This window comes from Fundulus heteroclitus, unplaced genomic scaffold (assembly GCF_011125445.2).
Source record: "Fundulus heteroclitus isolate FHET01 unplaced genomic scaffold, MU-UCD_Fhet_4.1 scaffold_658, whole genome shotgun sequence".
In the NCBI taxonomy this organism is placed as follows: domain Eukaryota; kingdom Metazoa; phylum Chordata; class Actinopteri; order Cyprinodontiformes; family Fundulidae; genus Fundulus; species Fundulus heteroclitus.
The window spans coordinates 16,490-29,333 of record NW_023397097.1 but is presented as its reverse complement, the minus strand read 5'-3'; the positions used below and the strand labels follow the sequence as shown (position 1 = coordinate 29,333).

The 12,844-nt window shown below is 45.1% G+C and overlaps 1 protein-coding gene across 1 annotated transcript; it reads right to left on the bottom strand.

Annotated features, from left to right (window-relative positions):
• Positions 1–7,815: 7,815 nt before the first annotated feature.
• LOC118556359 (frizzled-1-like) lies at positions 7,816–12,413 on the bottom strand. The gene has a single exon (XM_036133658.1). The coding sequence runs from the start codon at positions 12,064–12,066 to the stop codon at positions 10,411–10,413; it is 1,656 nt and encodes a 551-aa protein (XP_035989551.1). The 5' UTR covers positions 12,067–12,413; the 3' UTR covers positions 7,816–10,410.
• Between the last annotated feature and the right edge of the window lie 431 nt (positions 12,414–12,844).

Genomic DNA, 12,844 nt, shown 5'->3' with positions numbered 1-12,844 from the left:
TTCTTCCTAATTTTACTATCATAAACACTAACATCTAAAAAAAAAAAAAAAAACCTTTAAATTTATTGTCTGAGATGGAGCTGTTGAGTGTTTTTGCAGCTTCTCAGAGTGTTGCACGGTCTGACCTTGGGGTTAATTAGCTGGAATGTCCACTTCTGGGAAGACTGACAGCTGCTTAGATGTCCTCTAGATGTGAATCTTCTTTCTATCCTTGAAAAAGGGGCAACAGTTGCTTCTCTAAGGTCCTTGCTAATGTGGCATTGTGTTAATGCAACCCTGCATGCTGCAGACGAGCAAACTGACAAAATACAGCTTTTAAAGAGCAATACTTGCTGATGATCGGCTAATCAAGTGCATTTACGTCTCACACACGGCATCTTTCTTTTTATGCAGTAATTAATGATGAAGTGTGGAATCTGTGATGTGTTTTAAGAAATGTAAACCGTTTTGGAACCTGATGGAGGTCAGATGTTTTTGTTATATCGTGATGTAAAACCTTTTGCACTGACCAGGTTCTTCTTTTTCCCTCTCTGGTCCTAGAGAAATATATCTTATATTTAAATCCAAGCTAAGTGTTTGTCTTATTTTACACGCCGAGCATGAAAGGCCTTGCTGATCATAATGCTCTACTCGTTAAACGTCTGCTTAGTTTTTGTTCCATTCTCTATTTTTTGATTGTATTGTCTCTCTGTGTGCATCAGGGTGGTGCCAGGGCTCTCACTGACAATAAATAAATAAATAAATAAATAAATAAATGTGAGTGAGTCAGTTCATAACGTGCATGGCGGAACAACGGTACGGCACTTTAAATGTTTTTATCAGTTATGGTTTCCTCAGTATGACCCCCATCAATGCGCCGACCCCGTGGCTGATCCTGCATATGAAGCTGTTCTCTCTTCTGAAATAGCAGCTTAATCAGGGCAATCTTTGGTACGTCCTCAAAAAGCCTCATTATGATGCATGCTGCAGAATTGACAAGTTCTCCTCAGGGGGCAACTGCAGAACATCCCTCTGCTTCAGACGCCTTTAAATCCCCACGCTGATACTGGCACACAACCAGGGCCATTTATAGGTTCAGAGAATCAGCTAACCTTATCTAAATTGTGATGCAAATGAAATGCAAAAAACCCCCCAAAAAAAACAACAAGCATTCAACAGACATGAAACTAGCAGCTGACAGAAGGAAAGAGAGATGAAAAAGAGGAGCATGCGAACGACAGCGATGTGACTCCTGCAGCACAGGCAGTGACACTGGTGGGCGTATGAGTGAACGACAGTCTAAGAAGAGTATGAAACGGCACATCAGTCATCCACAGGTGGAGCGGTGCGGGTGGCGCCGGCTCATTTGATGGGATGCTGCTGCTGCTGCTGCTGCTGCTGCTGAGCAGAGTGGCGCTGACCTCCAGGCAGTTTGGGATTCAACAAGGAGAGGTAAAATGAAAACCTCTGAGATAGGAGGAGGTCCATTATTTATAGCACATTCCACCAAACTCCAGGAAAATTCCCCTGCAAGACTTTCACACATCACCTAACCCACACACAAAACCTAGGATGACAGAGATAATGGGTTTATTTAAACGGAGAATTAAAATAACCCTACGCTAGTGACTGATAATTTATTCTGTAACATTAAGCGTGACTGCCCATTTACATGCACATTAGTTCAGAGCTAACATTTGTCTCAGGATCCCCAGGACGGTGATTATTCAATGTTAGGTTCCTGGTTATCTAGCATTTTTTAATATATCAGTCTGTTAGATTCGGCTCCTGTCTTAGTCGGATTCTCTTCATTATGATTTTAGCAGTTCTGTTAGATCCTTTCTTCCTAGCCTGCCTGTCCTCAGCTTAGTTTCGTAGTTTATTCCTCCATATTTGTTCATTCATCCATCTCTGTTACTCTGCTCGTTGCTCTTTTTCTCTTTTCCGGATAATTTCCTCCACATTTTCCACCTGTGCTTAATTACTCCACATGTTGTCCTTTAGTTTTCCTCCTCTATACAGTCAGCCAGCTAAACTACGCTCAGTAGCTATGTTTACATGCACAAAATTTAAAATGTATTCAGATTAAATAATCAGATTGTACCGTTTATATGGACACTCAATCAAGTAATCCGATCATAATGTGCTTTTAGACGCACCTGGCTTTATCCAGAATAGAACCACTCTGACATGCGCAGTTACCAAATTCCACTAAAAAAAACACAGAAGAAGAACTTCCGTCTTTGCTGAGCAACAAAAAATAGTAAACAAAACAGTATTATTTGTTCCTCTTCTGACACCCATGTTGGACTTGCACAGTGAGCTAATTACAGCTCAAACGTTACTGAGTGAGCAACAATTTTGAGCTCTTTTTTTGTTTTTTGAATAGAAAAGTTTAGCTGGAGCCCTGACAGTTTTGCTACCTGACGTGTTTCCGTCACTCACCAACGTGGAAATACGTCACATTTACATTAGACGCACATACGCACTCTGGTCAGTTTGCCACATTTGGAGTAACTTGATCCTGACCGTTATTAAAACGAACAATATGACCTTGTTATGTCTACTTTTACATGTTATTCATTCAATGTGATAAGTTGGGTTAGATATGTATTGATTGGGTTAACAAAAAATAATTTAGAAGCCAAATATATTGTATTTAATTTTGTTTTAAGAATAATTTGGCCGATGGGTGTTTTATTTTATTTTTTGTAGGGGCTTAAGCACCAGCCCCCAAAATGTCTGTGCGCGTCCCTGGTTTTACAAACTGGAGTAAGTTAATGCAGACTTTCACCTGATGTTGCATTTAGTTATGTTAAACTTAATGACAGCTCAATTGGTGCATTAAAGCTATTCCTGAAAGTTCCTCATAAATGAAGGAAACATTTATTCTAGCTGTAACAGCCCTTAAAACTTGATAACTATGATAAACAGAAATCTGTCATCAGAGAATTAGTGTAACCAGCAAGTTGGTTTTCATACCCGACCTGTAGGGGGTGGGATCTGTAGACAACGCACAACTCCATTTGGGCACATTTCAGAAGGCTCTTATGTAGTTAGAAATCAATTATTCACATCACATTGAGGTTCGCTGATCAATCATGAATCGGTCATACATAGTGGGGAAAAACAAGCCTGTTCTGCATGCATGTCTTACATCAGTAGTAAGCCAACAGTACCACACATATACAGGCTGTGTGTGAATCCTTCTGTTTCGGTTCTGGCTGTACACGAGGTAATGACAGACGTGGAAATCTGTGTACACAGGGGCAGGCTCAGACACGGCTGTTCCTTTCAAATGACGGAAGCGTCTCTCCTTTTCTTTTGACTTACTGCGTGTGTATCGGTGGCAAGGTCAGTTCAGGTGAAAAGAGAAACCCACAGAGAGAGTCGTACTCTGCATTGTGATTTACTCAGGCAATCAGTTTAGTGACCTTAAAGTGCAGCCAGATGTGATTCTCTCTAAAGCGGGCGGGATGACGCAGATGTTCTCAAAGCTGCTCTACAGCCTTACTCAACCCAAGCCCTGCTGGGCCCCGTCTCTGAGCTCTTTGTGTCCTGTTCATTCCCACAAAATCAGATTTTGTCTCAATGTGCAAATTCCCTCCCTAACATTTTTCTATTGCACTGGTCATGTGTATTCTATCCTGACTCATAACAAGATAATCACTCGCTGGATTGTGTTCTGTTGAAGAATGTCACAAATACTCTTTCATGGAACAACGAACTCTGAATTGCCTGATCAGATGCTGCAGGATTCTGTAAATCACCAGAAAAAAAGAAACGGATAATTAGAGAAGCGGTGTTGTTCAGTCAGGAGTCTGTCACCATCCCACATCAGGACCTGCTAACTATTACCTGCTCTGCCTTGAAAAGCTCTGAGGATCTATCAGATTGTGAGGACATTTCTTGTCCTCACAATCTTCAGCGTCCATTACGTTTCAGTCTCAATTTTTGGAAAGTCCCTGTTGACCCATATTTCCGCCAGTTATAGTTGAGTGCCTTCACTGCGCCAGGGTATTTCAGGATTTGATTTATTTTGTACCCTATCCTGACTGATACCTTTGTACAATCAGATCATTTTGGTCTGTGGTCATCTGTCTGGAAACTATGCCTTTAGGAGGATTTTATGTCACTTTAGATCAGAGAAGAATAAATCAATGTAACATTTAATATATTTCAGAATATAGACCTTTAAGGTTTGAGGTCATTCTTTGACTAATGTCCAGGTTTTATTTCTGTAATGTTAAACACAATGGGTGTATTATTATTATTGGGTGTAGTATTAAATTTAGTTTTCAGATTTACCGTTTTGAAACTTGTTGAAACTAATTTAAGGCTCATGCTACATTTTGCATTTTGCATTGTGACAAGTTTTCTGTATAGAAGACAGGTTTTTTTCCCAGCAGCCTACAGAGCAGGACACATGTAAAACAGCATAGTTTGTGACCATATTCTGATCAAAGAGTGGAACCAGATGTGTGAAGGCATGTTAAGGAGTCCACTACGATGAACACGAGTGTAGCTCCTTTTCAGGGTTCAACCCATTCCACAGCGCTCCTCTGCTACTGTCACTGTCACATGGTGAGGCCCAGACAAACCGTCTGTTCCGCATGCCATTTAACAGGCCACATGCTAGCCTCACATTTCTATTTACAAAGCAACTGACTCATTGCTGTGTGAAGCATATGGTTCACGTCCCAGCCAAGAAGGTCAGTCTTTGCAGTTGTCAGATAGAAATGTGACGGTCCGTGTGAGACGTCAGAGGGTCAGTGTTGGAGCTGTGTAACAGTTGAACAGCGCAGGAACAATGACTGGCAGCTGGTGCCTAAACGTGCCTGCTGCAGCAGGCTCCGGGCTGTTTTTAACCCTGCCACTCTCTAGTGTCAACACACACAAGGTCTTCTAGGGATCAAGCCACGTTCCAGAGCTTTAGGAGACAGAATCAACATGACCTTGGTTCATGTTGATTTTCTTGATATGACATCAGAATACGTTCTTATGTCTTCTGAGACACAATAGCGATGTTTACATGCACAGAATTTCACGATCGGATTGAAATGTGTTCGGGTTAAAACCCAAAAAATTAGCCGATTGTACTGTTTATATGGACACAATCAATTAATCTGATCATAATGTGTGTGTGTAAATGCACCTGGCTTTATTCAGAATAGAACCACTCTGACATACACAGTTATCAAATTTCCCTTAAAAAAACACAGAAGAATTTGTGTCTTTGAATAACAAAATAAACTTGTATAATGCTGCAAACAAAGTATTATAGGAGTTTGTTCGTCTTCATAGCGCCCAGGCTGGACTTTGACAGATTCTAATTACGGTTGAGTCATTACTAAATAAATAACGATTTTGATCTCTTTTAGCGTTTCTAATAAGAAGGTTGTGTCGGGAGGACAAATAGTTTTGCTTCCCGATGTATTTCTGCCACTCAACAACGCGTAAATACGTCACGTTTACGTCGGGCGCACCTGCACCATTTGGTCAGTTTGTCGCATTCGGAATAACTTGATCCTGACAAGTGTTTACATGAATGTTGATCAGATTATCGATCAGAATAAACCTCCCCTCTCATTACAATTTCCTTCCGATTGAGCTTAATCTGATAACAATATTCCAATTGGCTTGTTTACATGATATTTTTTGACACATCGGCCCCTTTATTCCGATTACCTTTGTCCATGTAAACCTAGCTATTGACATCCAAACAGTAGAGAGCAGCCAAGTGATTAGACTTGATTGGGCTCTGAGCGTTAGGTCTGGCTAGTATACCCAAGTGAGGTATTCACCTTCTGTGAAAATGTAAGATGGTATTTGCAGGCAAATATTTTTACTTTTAGTTATATACATGGCTCTATACTGTCATTTCTTGCCAAAATACAAAAATCACCCTATATCATCTCTAGTGTCATGTTTATCTCCACCATGGCTGAATCTGTGAGGAATAAGCCAAGAAATGAGGGACCAGTGAACAGAGGCAGATATAGTCATATCTGGGCCCATGCAGTTTAAACCATAAGGGCAAGAGCTTTCTGAAAAGAGTGCCAAAACTAGATAAACGAATGAAAGGTAATCAATAACATTTAATACATTCAACATTTTGCAGGTTATCAATAACCATTAGATAGTGGATAAACAGTTCTCTTTTTATACACAACCTAAACCTAATTTCAGGCCTAGAAAACAACCAAATCAGATGATAATTACTACTTAGTCCACATCAGATATTACAATATCTGCCAATCAAAATTGAAATGAAAGCATAACTTTATTAATCATGTAAAGCACTTTGCATTGTCTTTGTGCTGAAATGTGCTATACAAATAAATGTGGCTTGCCTGTATCAACCAGTCACATTAAATCAGCAGCTGTGCTAGTGTTACAGCGCTACATGTTAAAGGACTGAATGTATGACCCAACACCCAGCACCCATCTCCAGGAGCATAGCTGACTCTGGGTCTGCTCCTTTCATCACTCCCTGCTTCCAGATCATACCTCCACACGTGCAACTAGGTGCTTGAACTGTCATGCAGAGTTAATTGTTTGTTGTTGCTCAGAATTTCCACAATTGATGAAGATAAATCTTCCTAAAAACACTCAAACATAATCTGTAATTTCATATGAAAGCCTATATGTATTTTTAGTTCTGAACCCTGAGCCAGTAGATTCTTCTGAAATATGACATTATGACTGCAAGTAAAACCAAAGTACCTCTAAATAACCTCCTGCTGATAAATGTTATTTACTGGAGTCATATAACCACATGTTGCTATGCCAGACTATAAGTATCTTATACAAGACTACATTTAAGCAGGTCGTCAAAACAAGAGTAAGAATTCCCCGGCAGAGATTAACTGACACCTACTATTGTTTTTCTGAGGAAATCTAGTGTTTCCTGTTTGAGTCATTCATCCCTGATCATGTAGAGGAACAGAGAGGGGCGGCATGGTGTGTAAACACACGCAGCTCACTTTATTCCAGCTGCCTCTTCCCGTTTCTGGTTGCTGTAACACGCTCAAATTCCACCTCTGTGCACACATCATCTGTTAAAAGTCAATCTCTCATTAATCCCAATTCAAATGAACGTGACATCACCGCTTGTAAAACCTCTACGATAAGATCTTGGTAAGCGAGGCCGTTTAAATGAGGGAACACATGGGCTGCCCGTATGTAAATCCCTGAAAAGCTCCACGGTGCCGGCCCTGCTAACTCTCACTGTATGAACCATGGCCTCCTGTCTGGAGAAGCAGACTCCAGGCAGAGCAGCTTCTCAGCACACAACGACGTCTACGCTGTCAGCCAGCCTCGGTGCAACAAGCTGGTTAACTGTTGGCTGCATGAAATGGAGCACGTTGTGTTGTTTTACATCACAAAGAAGTAGCTTTTCAGGTTGCCCTGTGAAGAAATTCAATCGGACCAACATCTAGGACGAGAAGGAATTTGGCCTGTGGTGCATCCCCTTAAAAGCAATGAATTCCAGTATTGGCTGTGTGCAGTCGGTGCGTGGTTCAGCAGCACATCGCTGCATTCTTTCATGAAAACAATTTCCTTCTCCGTGCTGTTGCTCGGCGAGGAAAACGCCGAGAACGCTCGCTGAGCTCGGCTGGTAGAAGCCACATATTAGCTTCATCTGAGAGAATCTTCAGAGCCGAGCTCCCTTCCCCCTCCTCCCTCCCTCCCACAGTTTTAAAGTGAGCACGCACGTTAGAAATTTCCAAAGATCATGTGAATGCTCCCCCCCCCCCCCTTTATACATGAAATGCATGTGTAGGGCCCACTTCTGTCCTATTTGGAGAGAAGAAAAAGACATGTGACAAAAGCTCATCTGTTGCATTGGTGAGTTTGTTTTTATTCTCATAAACAAATCAATGTCGCGTGTGTTTATATAAGAATCTTTTCTATAAATATAAAATGTTCTCTTCATAGCAAAGGTAAAGAAATGACTTCAAAGCTGTGACAACTGTAGACACGTCACACAATAAAAGAAGTGTTAGGAATGGGAAGCACCATGTGGAAGAGGATCCGACGAGGAGGGGGGGGGGGGGCACAGTCCTGAAATGTGTGAGAGAGAGAGAGAGAGAGAGAGAGAGAGAGAGAGAGAGAGAGAGAGAAAGAGAGAGAGAGAGAGAGAGAGAGAGCGGGGCAGCGCAGAGAGCAGCCGCCCCGCTCTCTCTGCTCCTCCATCACAAGGCCTCCTTTCTGCAGCGGCTGCTCCTCAGTCCTACAGCGCAGCCATGTTGGCCACAATCAGCCCTCCCCTCCCAACACAAACATTCAACTTCCAAGTGGAGAACAATAGTACATATTAATGAGACGGGCCCCCGCCCCAGTCACTGCAGACAGAGCCGAGGGTCAGCGGCGGACAGCCATCGCCCCTCGGACATCTGGATCCCATCACCCGGCAGAACGTCCTCTCAGAGCGGATGGCGGTGGAGGATCCTGGGGTCTGGGTCCGTCTGACGCGTGGCCAGAATAAAACAGGGAGTCTGCTGCCTTTTGTTTTCTTCGCAAACCTGAATGACTTTACAAAACATCTTCTCCCTTACAAAAAAAAAATACGGCTTTTCATGCTGATCACACCTGCACAGCGAGCTGCATTAATCATTCTGCAAATCCAACTTTTTTTTTTTTTTTTTTGCCTCAGATAACAATTAAACCACCAGTTATTATCTTTGCCTATTTTCACATCAAATAAAGGGCTAAAAAGACTACGAAAGCTATAAAGTCCTGAAAAAAGTGGCTGGTTTTCGCTTGTGCTTTAAAAATGCAACATTATTCTGAAACCAGTCTGTATTAATCTTTTAGATGCCCTGCTGAGGTTGTGTGAAAACTGAATAATAATAATAATTTGGCCATTTTTGCAGCTCTTCAGAGCAACGTTGAGGTTGTGCTGCTTTTTGACTTTATTTTCTTATTTCACTGAAGCCTATGAACGGTTTAACGTTGTTCTGATTCTGAGTCATGCTTCGGTTTCCATCCCTGTAGAATAAACGATCTACAATTTTGGAAGATCGGGTGGTTTTCTTTTTTTATAGTTATGAAATTATTAATTAAATGGTTTTAGTGAATTAATGCCTCATTTTCCTTCCTGATTCGACTTCATACCTGCAGACAGGCCGCTTTGTCCCCAGTAACCTTCTAGAGGTCACAGAATTATTGGAGATTTATGTGCTTTTATCTCATATATAATTATCTGAAAACGTTCCTTTAGTCCAATTTAGTTTGATTCTGATGCCCATTCGGCACTGAAAGCTGAATAGGTCATCTGCTGACCTCTGATCAGGACATTTCACCACATCTCCTGTTTTATATCAAAACGGACGGCTGCAGAACGTCCAACAGGAAATGGCACCGTTTGAAAAGCAGAAGCAGTCGGGCACAAAGCGACCAAAGTGGTTGGAAAAGGTGGACCCTGCTGAACTGACCAGTCTCAGCTTACCTTTAACGTAGCTGTGCTACTCACAATAGAGAACCGTATAGTTTTATTTAGCATTAAAAACCTTAGAACCATTCTAATCTGCATCAAAACTCCTACATAGAGGGCTCTGTTTTTTTTCCTGAACTATTTCTAGTCAAATGTCCCCTTCTTTTAGTGTCGCTGCGGTTTCTCCTGCTACTGCTGGATCTTCACAGAGGAAGGCATTTGGCACTTATTAGGAAAATCTCCGTGTGATCGAACAACAGGACAACTAAAGAAATCAAGCACAAGAACATCAAGTATATAAAAAAAGAAAAAAAAGAAGAAGAACACTGAAAACAGGAGAAATCCAACCAAACAGCGCCACGCTGGCTGAGAGCTGGAGCGCTGCAGCACTAACCCTGCTCCATTTGCATGAGAATGTGTGCCTTTTTTTTTCTCCTTTTCCGAGAGGAATGTTACGTCTGTGAAGGCCCGTTACACACACGGTCCAGAAGCGTCCGTCTCTGTGACTCACATTCACGCCGCGCCTGCAGCCCTACGCGGCCGGCGTGAAGCCTCCAGGAGCCGCGGCTCGCCTCCTCAGGCTCAGGGTTGGGCTGGCTGAGGGGCGGCCACGAGGAAGCACTTGGGTTTTCACGGGATTGTGTGTTTAGCGTCGACCCTGCGCTCACCAGTCCCACACAAGCCCCGCGTGTGAAGGGCTCCCAGCGGGGGTCCACAGTAAGTCAGGTCACGAGACATCAGGGTTCCTCAGAACGGTCAGCTGGCTCTTTGTGATTTTTAGATTCGTTTCCAAACATGAAAAAGATGGATTTTTTTTTTTAAGGACTGCTTTTTTTTGCCTTTAAATACAAATATATATTTATATATATATATTTTTTAAATCTCACAAACGTATATGTACAATAAAACAGAGTGAAGGTCTCTGGTGGGTCCAGACATATTTCAAAAGAGGACAAATACTGAGAGGGGATGAGCGGGTGAGGCAGAGCGGGTCACACGGTGGTTTCCCCCTGCTTGCTGTTGGCCAGTCTCGTGTAAAACCTCCTCCATGAGTTCAGCGTCTTACCGGACCAGATCCAGAAGCCAGACGTGATGCCCACTATGAGAGTCATGAGGTATTTGATCATGAAGACGGTGAAGTCCGGGCTCATGTCGCGCTGGCTCTGGACGGGACACGGCACGGCGTACGTCTTGCACGACCGGCTGACCCACGTCTTCTCCCACCGCTCGCGGAAGGCCTGCTCGTAGAAGTAGCAGGCGATGACGATGGTGGCCGGCACCGTGTAGAGCACGCTGAAGATCCCGATGCGCACCATCAGCTTCTCCAGCTTCTCCGTCTTGGTGCCGTCGTGCTTCATGATGGTCCGGATGCGGAAGAGGGACACGAACCCGGCCAGGAGGAAGGAGGTGCCGATGAACAGGTAGACGAAGAGCGGCGCCAGGACGAAGCCGCGCAGGGCGTCCACGCTGTTGATGCCCACGAAGCAGACCCCGCTGAGCACGTCGCCGTCCACCTGACCCACCGCCAGGATGGTGATGGTCTTTATGGCGGGAACGGCCCAGGCCGCCAGGTGGAAGTACTGGGAGTTAGCCTCGATGGCTTCGTGGCCCCACTTCATCCCCGCGGCCAGGAACCAGGTGAGGGCCAGGATGACCCACCAGATGGAGCTGGCCATGCTGAAGAAGTAGAGCATCATGAAGAGGATGGTGCAGCCCTCCTTCTTGGTGCCCTGCACCACGGTCCTCATGTCGTTGTCGAAGCGGTCGTTGCAAACCACCTTGTCTTCCAGCAGGAATCCAGCAATGTAGGCGACGGACACCATGGTGTAGCAGCCGGAGAGGAAGACTATGGGCCGCTCCGGGTAGCTGAAGCGCTTCATATCCACCAGGTAGGTCAGCACCGTGAACAGCGTGGAAGCGCAACACAGGATGGACCAGATCCCGATCCATATCCGCGCGAATTTCAGCTCCTCCTCGCTGAAGTACATCATTCCGTGGGACTTCTTCAGCTCGCACGGCGCGCCGCAGTTCTCCTGGCCGAGGAAGCGGTAGTTCAGGTAGGGGGGCACGGTGAGCGAGGCCGGGCACCGGAACTGGCCGTGCGTGGTCTCGGGCGGGAGGTGCTTGGTGGGGTGGGCTCCTCCGGGCCTCTCGGGCTCCGCGTGTTCCGTCATGTTCTGGCCCACGCACAGCTCCTCGGCGCCGTGCACCGGGAACTTCTCGCACGCGAGGCTGTCGGGCCACTGGAAGCCGAACTTGTTCATGAGCGCCTCGCAGCCCTGCCGCGCGCGGTTGCACAGCGAGCGGCAGGGCGGCAGCGCCTGCTCCAGCACCGTGCACACGGGCGCGTACATGGAGCAGAGGAAGAACTTTAAGTCCGGCGAGCACTGCACCTTCACCAGCGGGTAGAACTGGTGCACCTCCAGGCCCGCGTCGTCCTGGCTGGTGTGGCCCAGCAGGTTGGGCATGATGGTCTCGTTGTAGGCGATGTCCGTGCACAGCGGGATGGAGATGGGCTGGCAGAAGCCGTGCTCCGGGATAGACATTCCTCGCTCCCCGCCGCCGTACTGAGCGTTTGCCCTGAGGATCGCCGGCAGGAGGAGCGGCAGCAAAGGGAAAGCGGCGCGGAGCAGCCTGCGCAGCGGCATGGCGAGGAAAGGACGACTTTGTGCTTGTTGGGAATAACTTGACGCGTCCTCAGCGGGCAGCAGCAGCAACCTCCCTGCGCGCTCTTTGTTGCCGAGCTCAACGCGGCTCCTTCCAGCGGTGCTCCCGTCCCTGTCCTCAGCGTCTCATCCCGCAGCAGGGGATAGAAATGGAACAGAGATCCGCGATCCTTAGCCGCGAACCCGAACCCCTTATTTAAAATCCTCTTTGGAGCCGAATGAAGCGGTTTTCTCGCACCGCAGGGGCCGCCTCAGTATTCCGTCTGCGCTACACGCAGTCAGAACGCCGATCAAACCCTCTCTCTCTCTCACACACACACAATCTGCCTCCATCAGAGTGGAGCCAAGCGTGCGCCATGCGGGGAAGCATCCGCTGAGAACTTTCAAAATAAAGCTATCAGACTGCTGCCTTCAGACCCAGCACACTTATTTATGGCTAAAAAGATGTTTCTCTCTTAAGAATATAACAAATGAGAGAGAAAACCATAGAGTTTTATTTTACATGATCAGAAGTGACAAGTAGAAATAAATAACAGTGTTATTTTCTTTACAAAAAGCACAAAAGAGAGTCCTCAATTTGATCATATTCCAAGACAAGTACCTGCTTATCGCATACTGTGACCGTAGGGGGCGCTGTTTCTTCTGCGGGCGGTAACAATGTTTCACAACAAAACAGAGATAAAAAGAAAAAAAGAAACGACACATACGTGTAGGCCATACAAAATTTCTATGAGCTTGGTCATACATTAAAATAAATGTG

Coding starts and splice junctions, on each gene's coding strand:
- LOC118556359 (XM_036133658.1), bottom strand. CDS start 12,066: ATGCCGCTGCGCAGGCTGCTCCGCGCCGCTTTCCCTTTGCTGCCGCTC.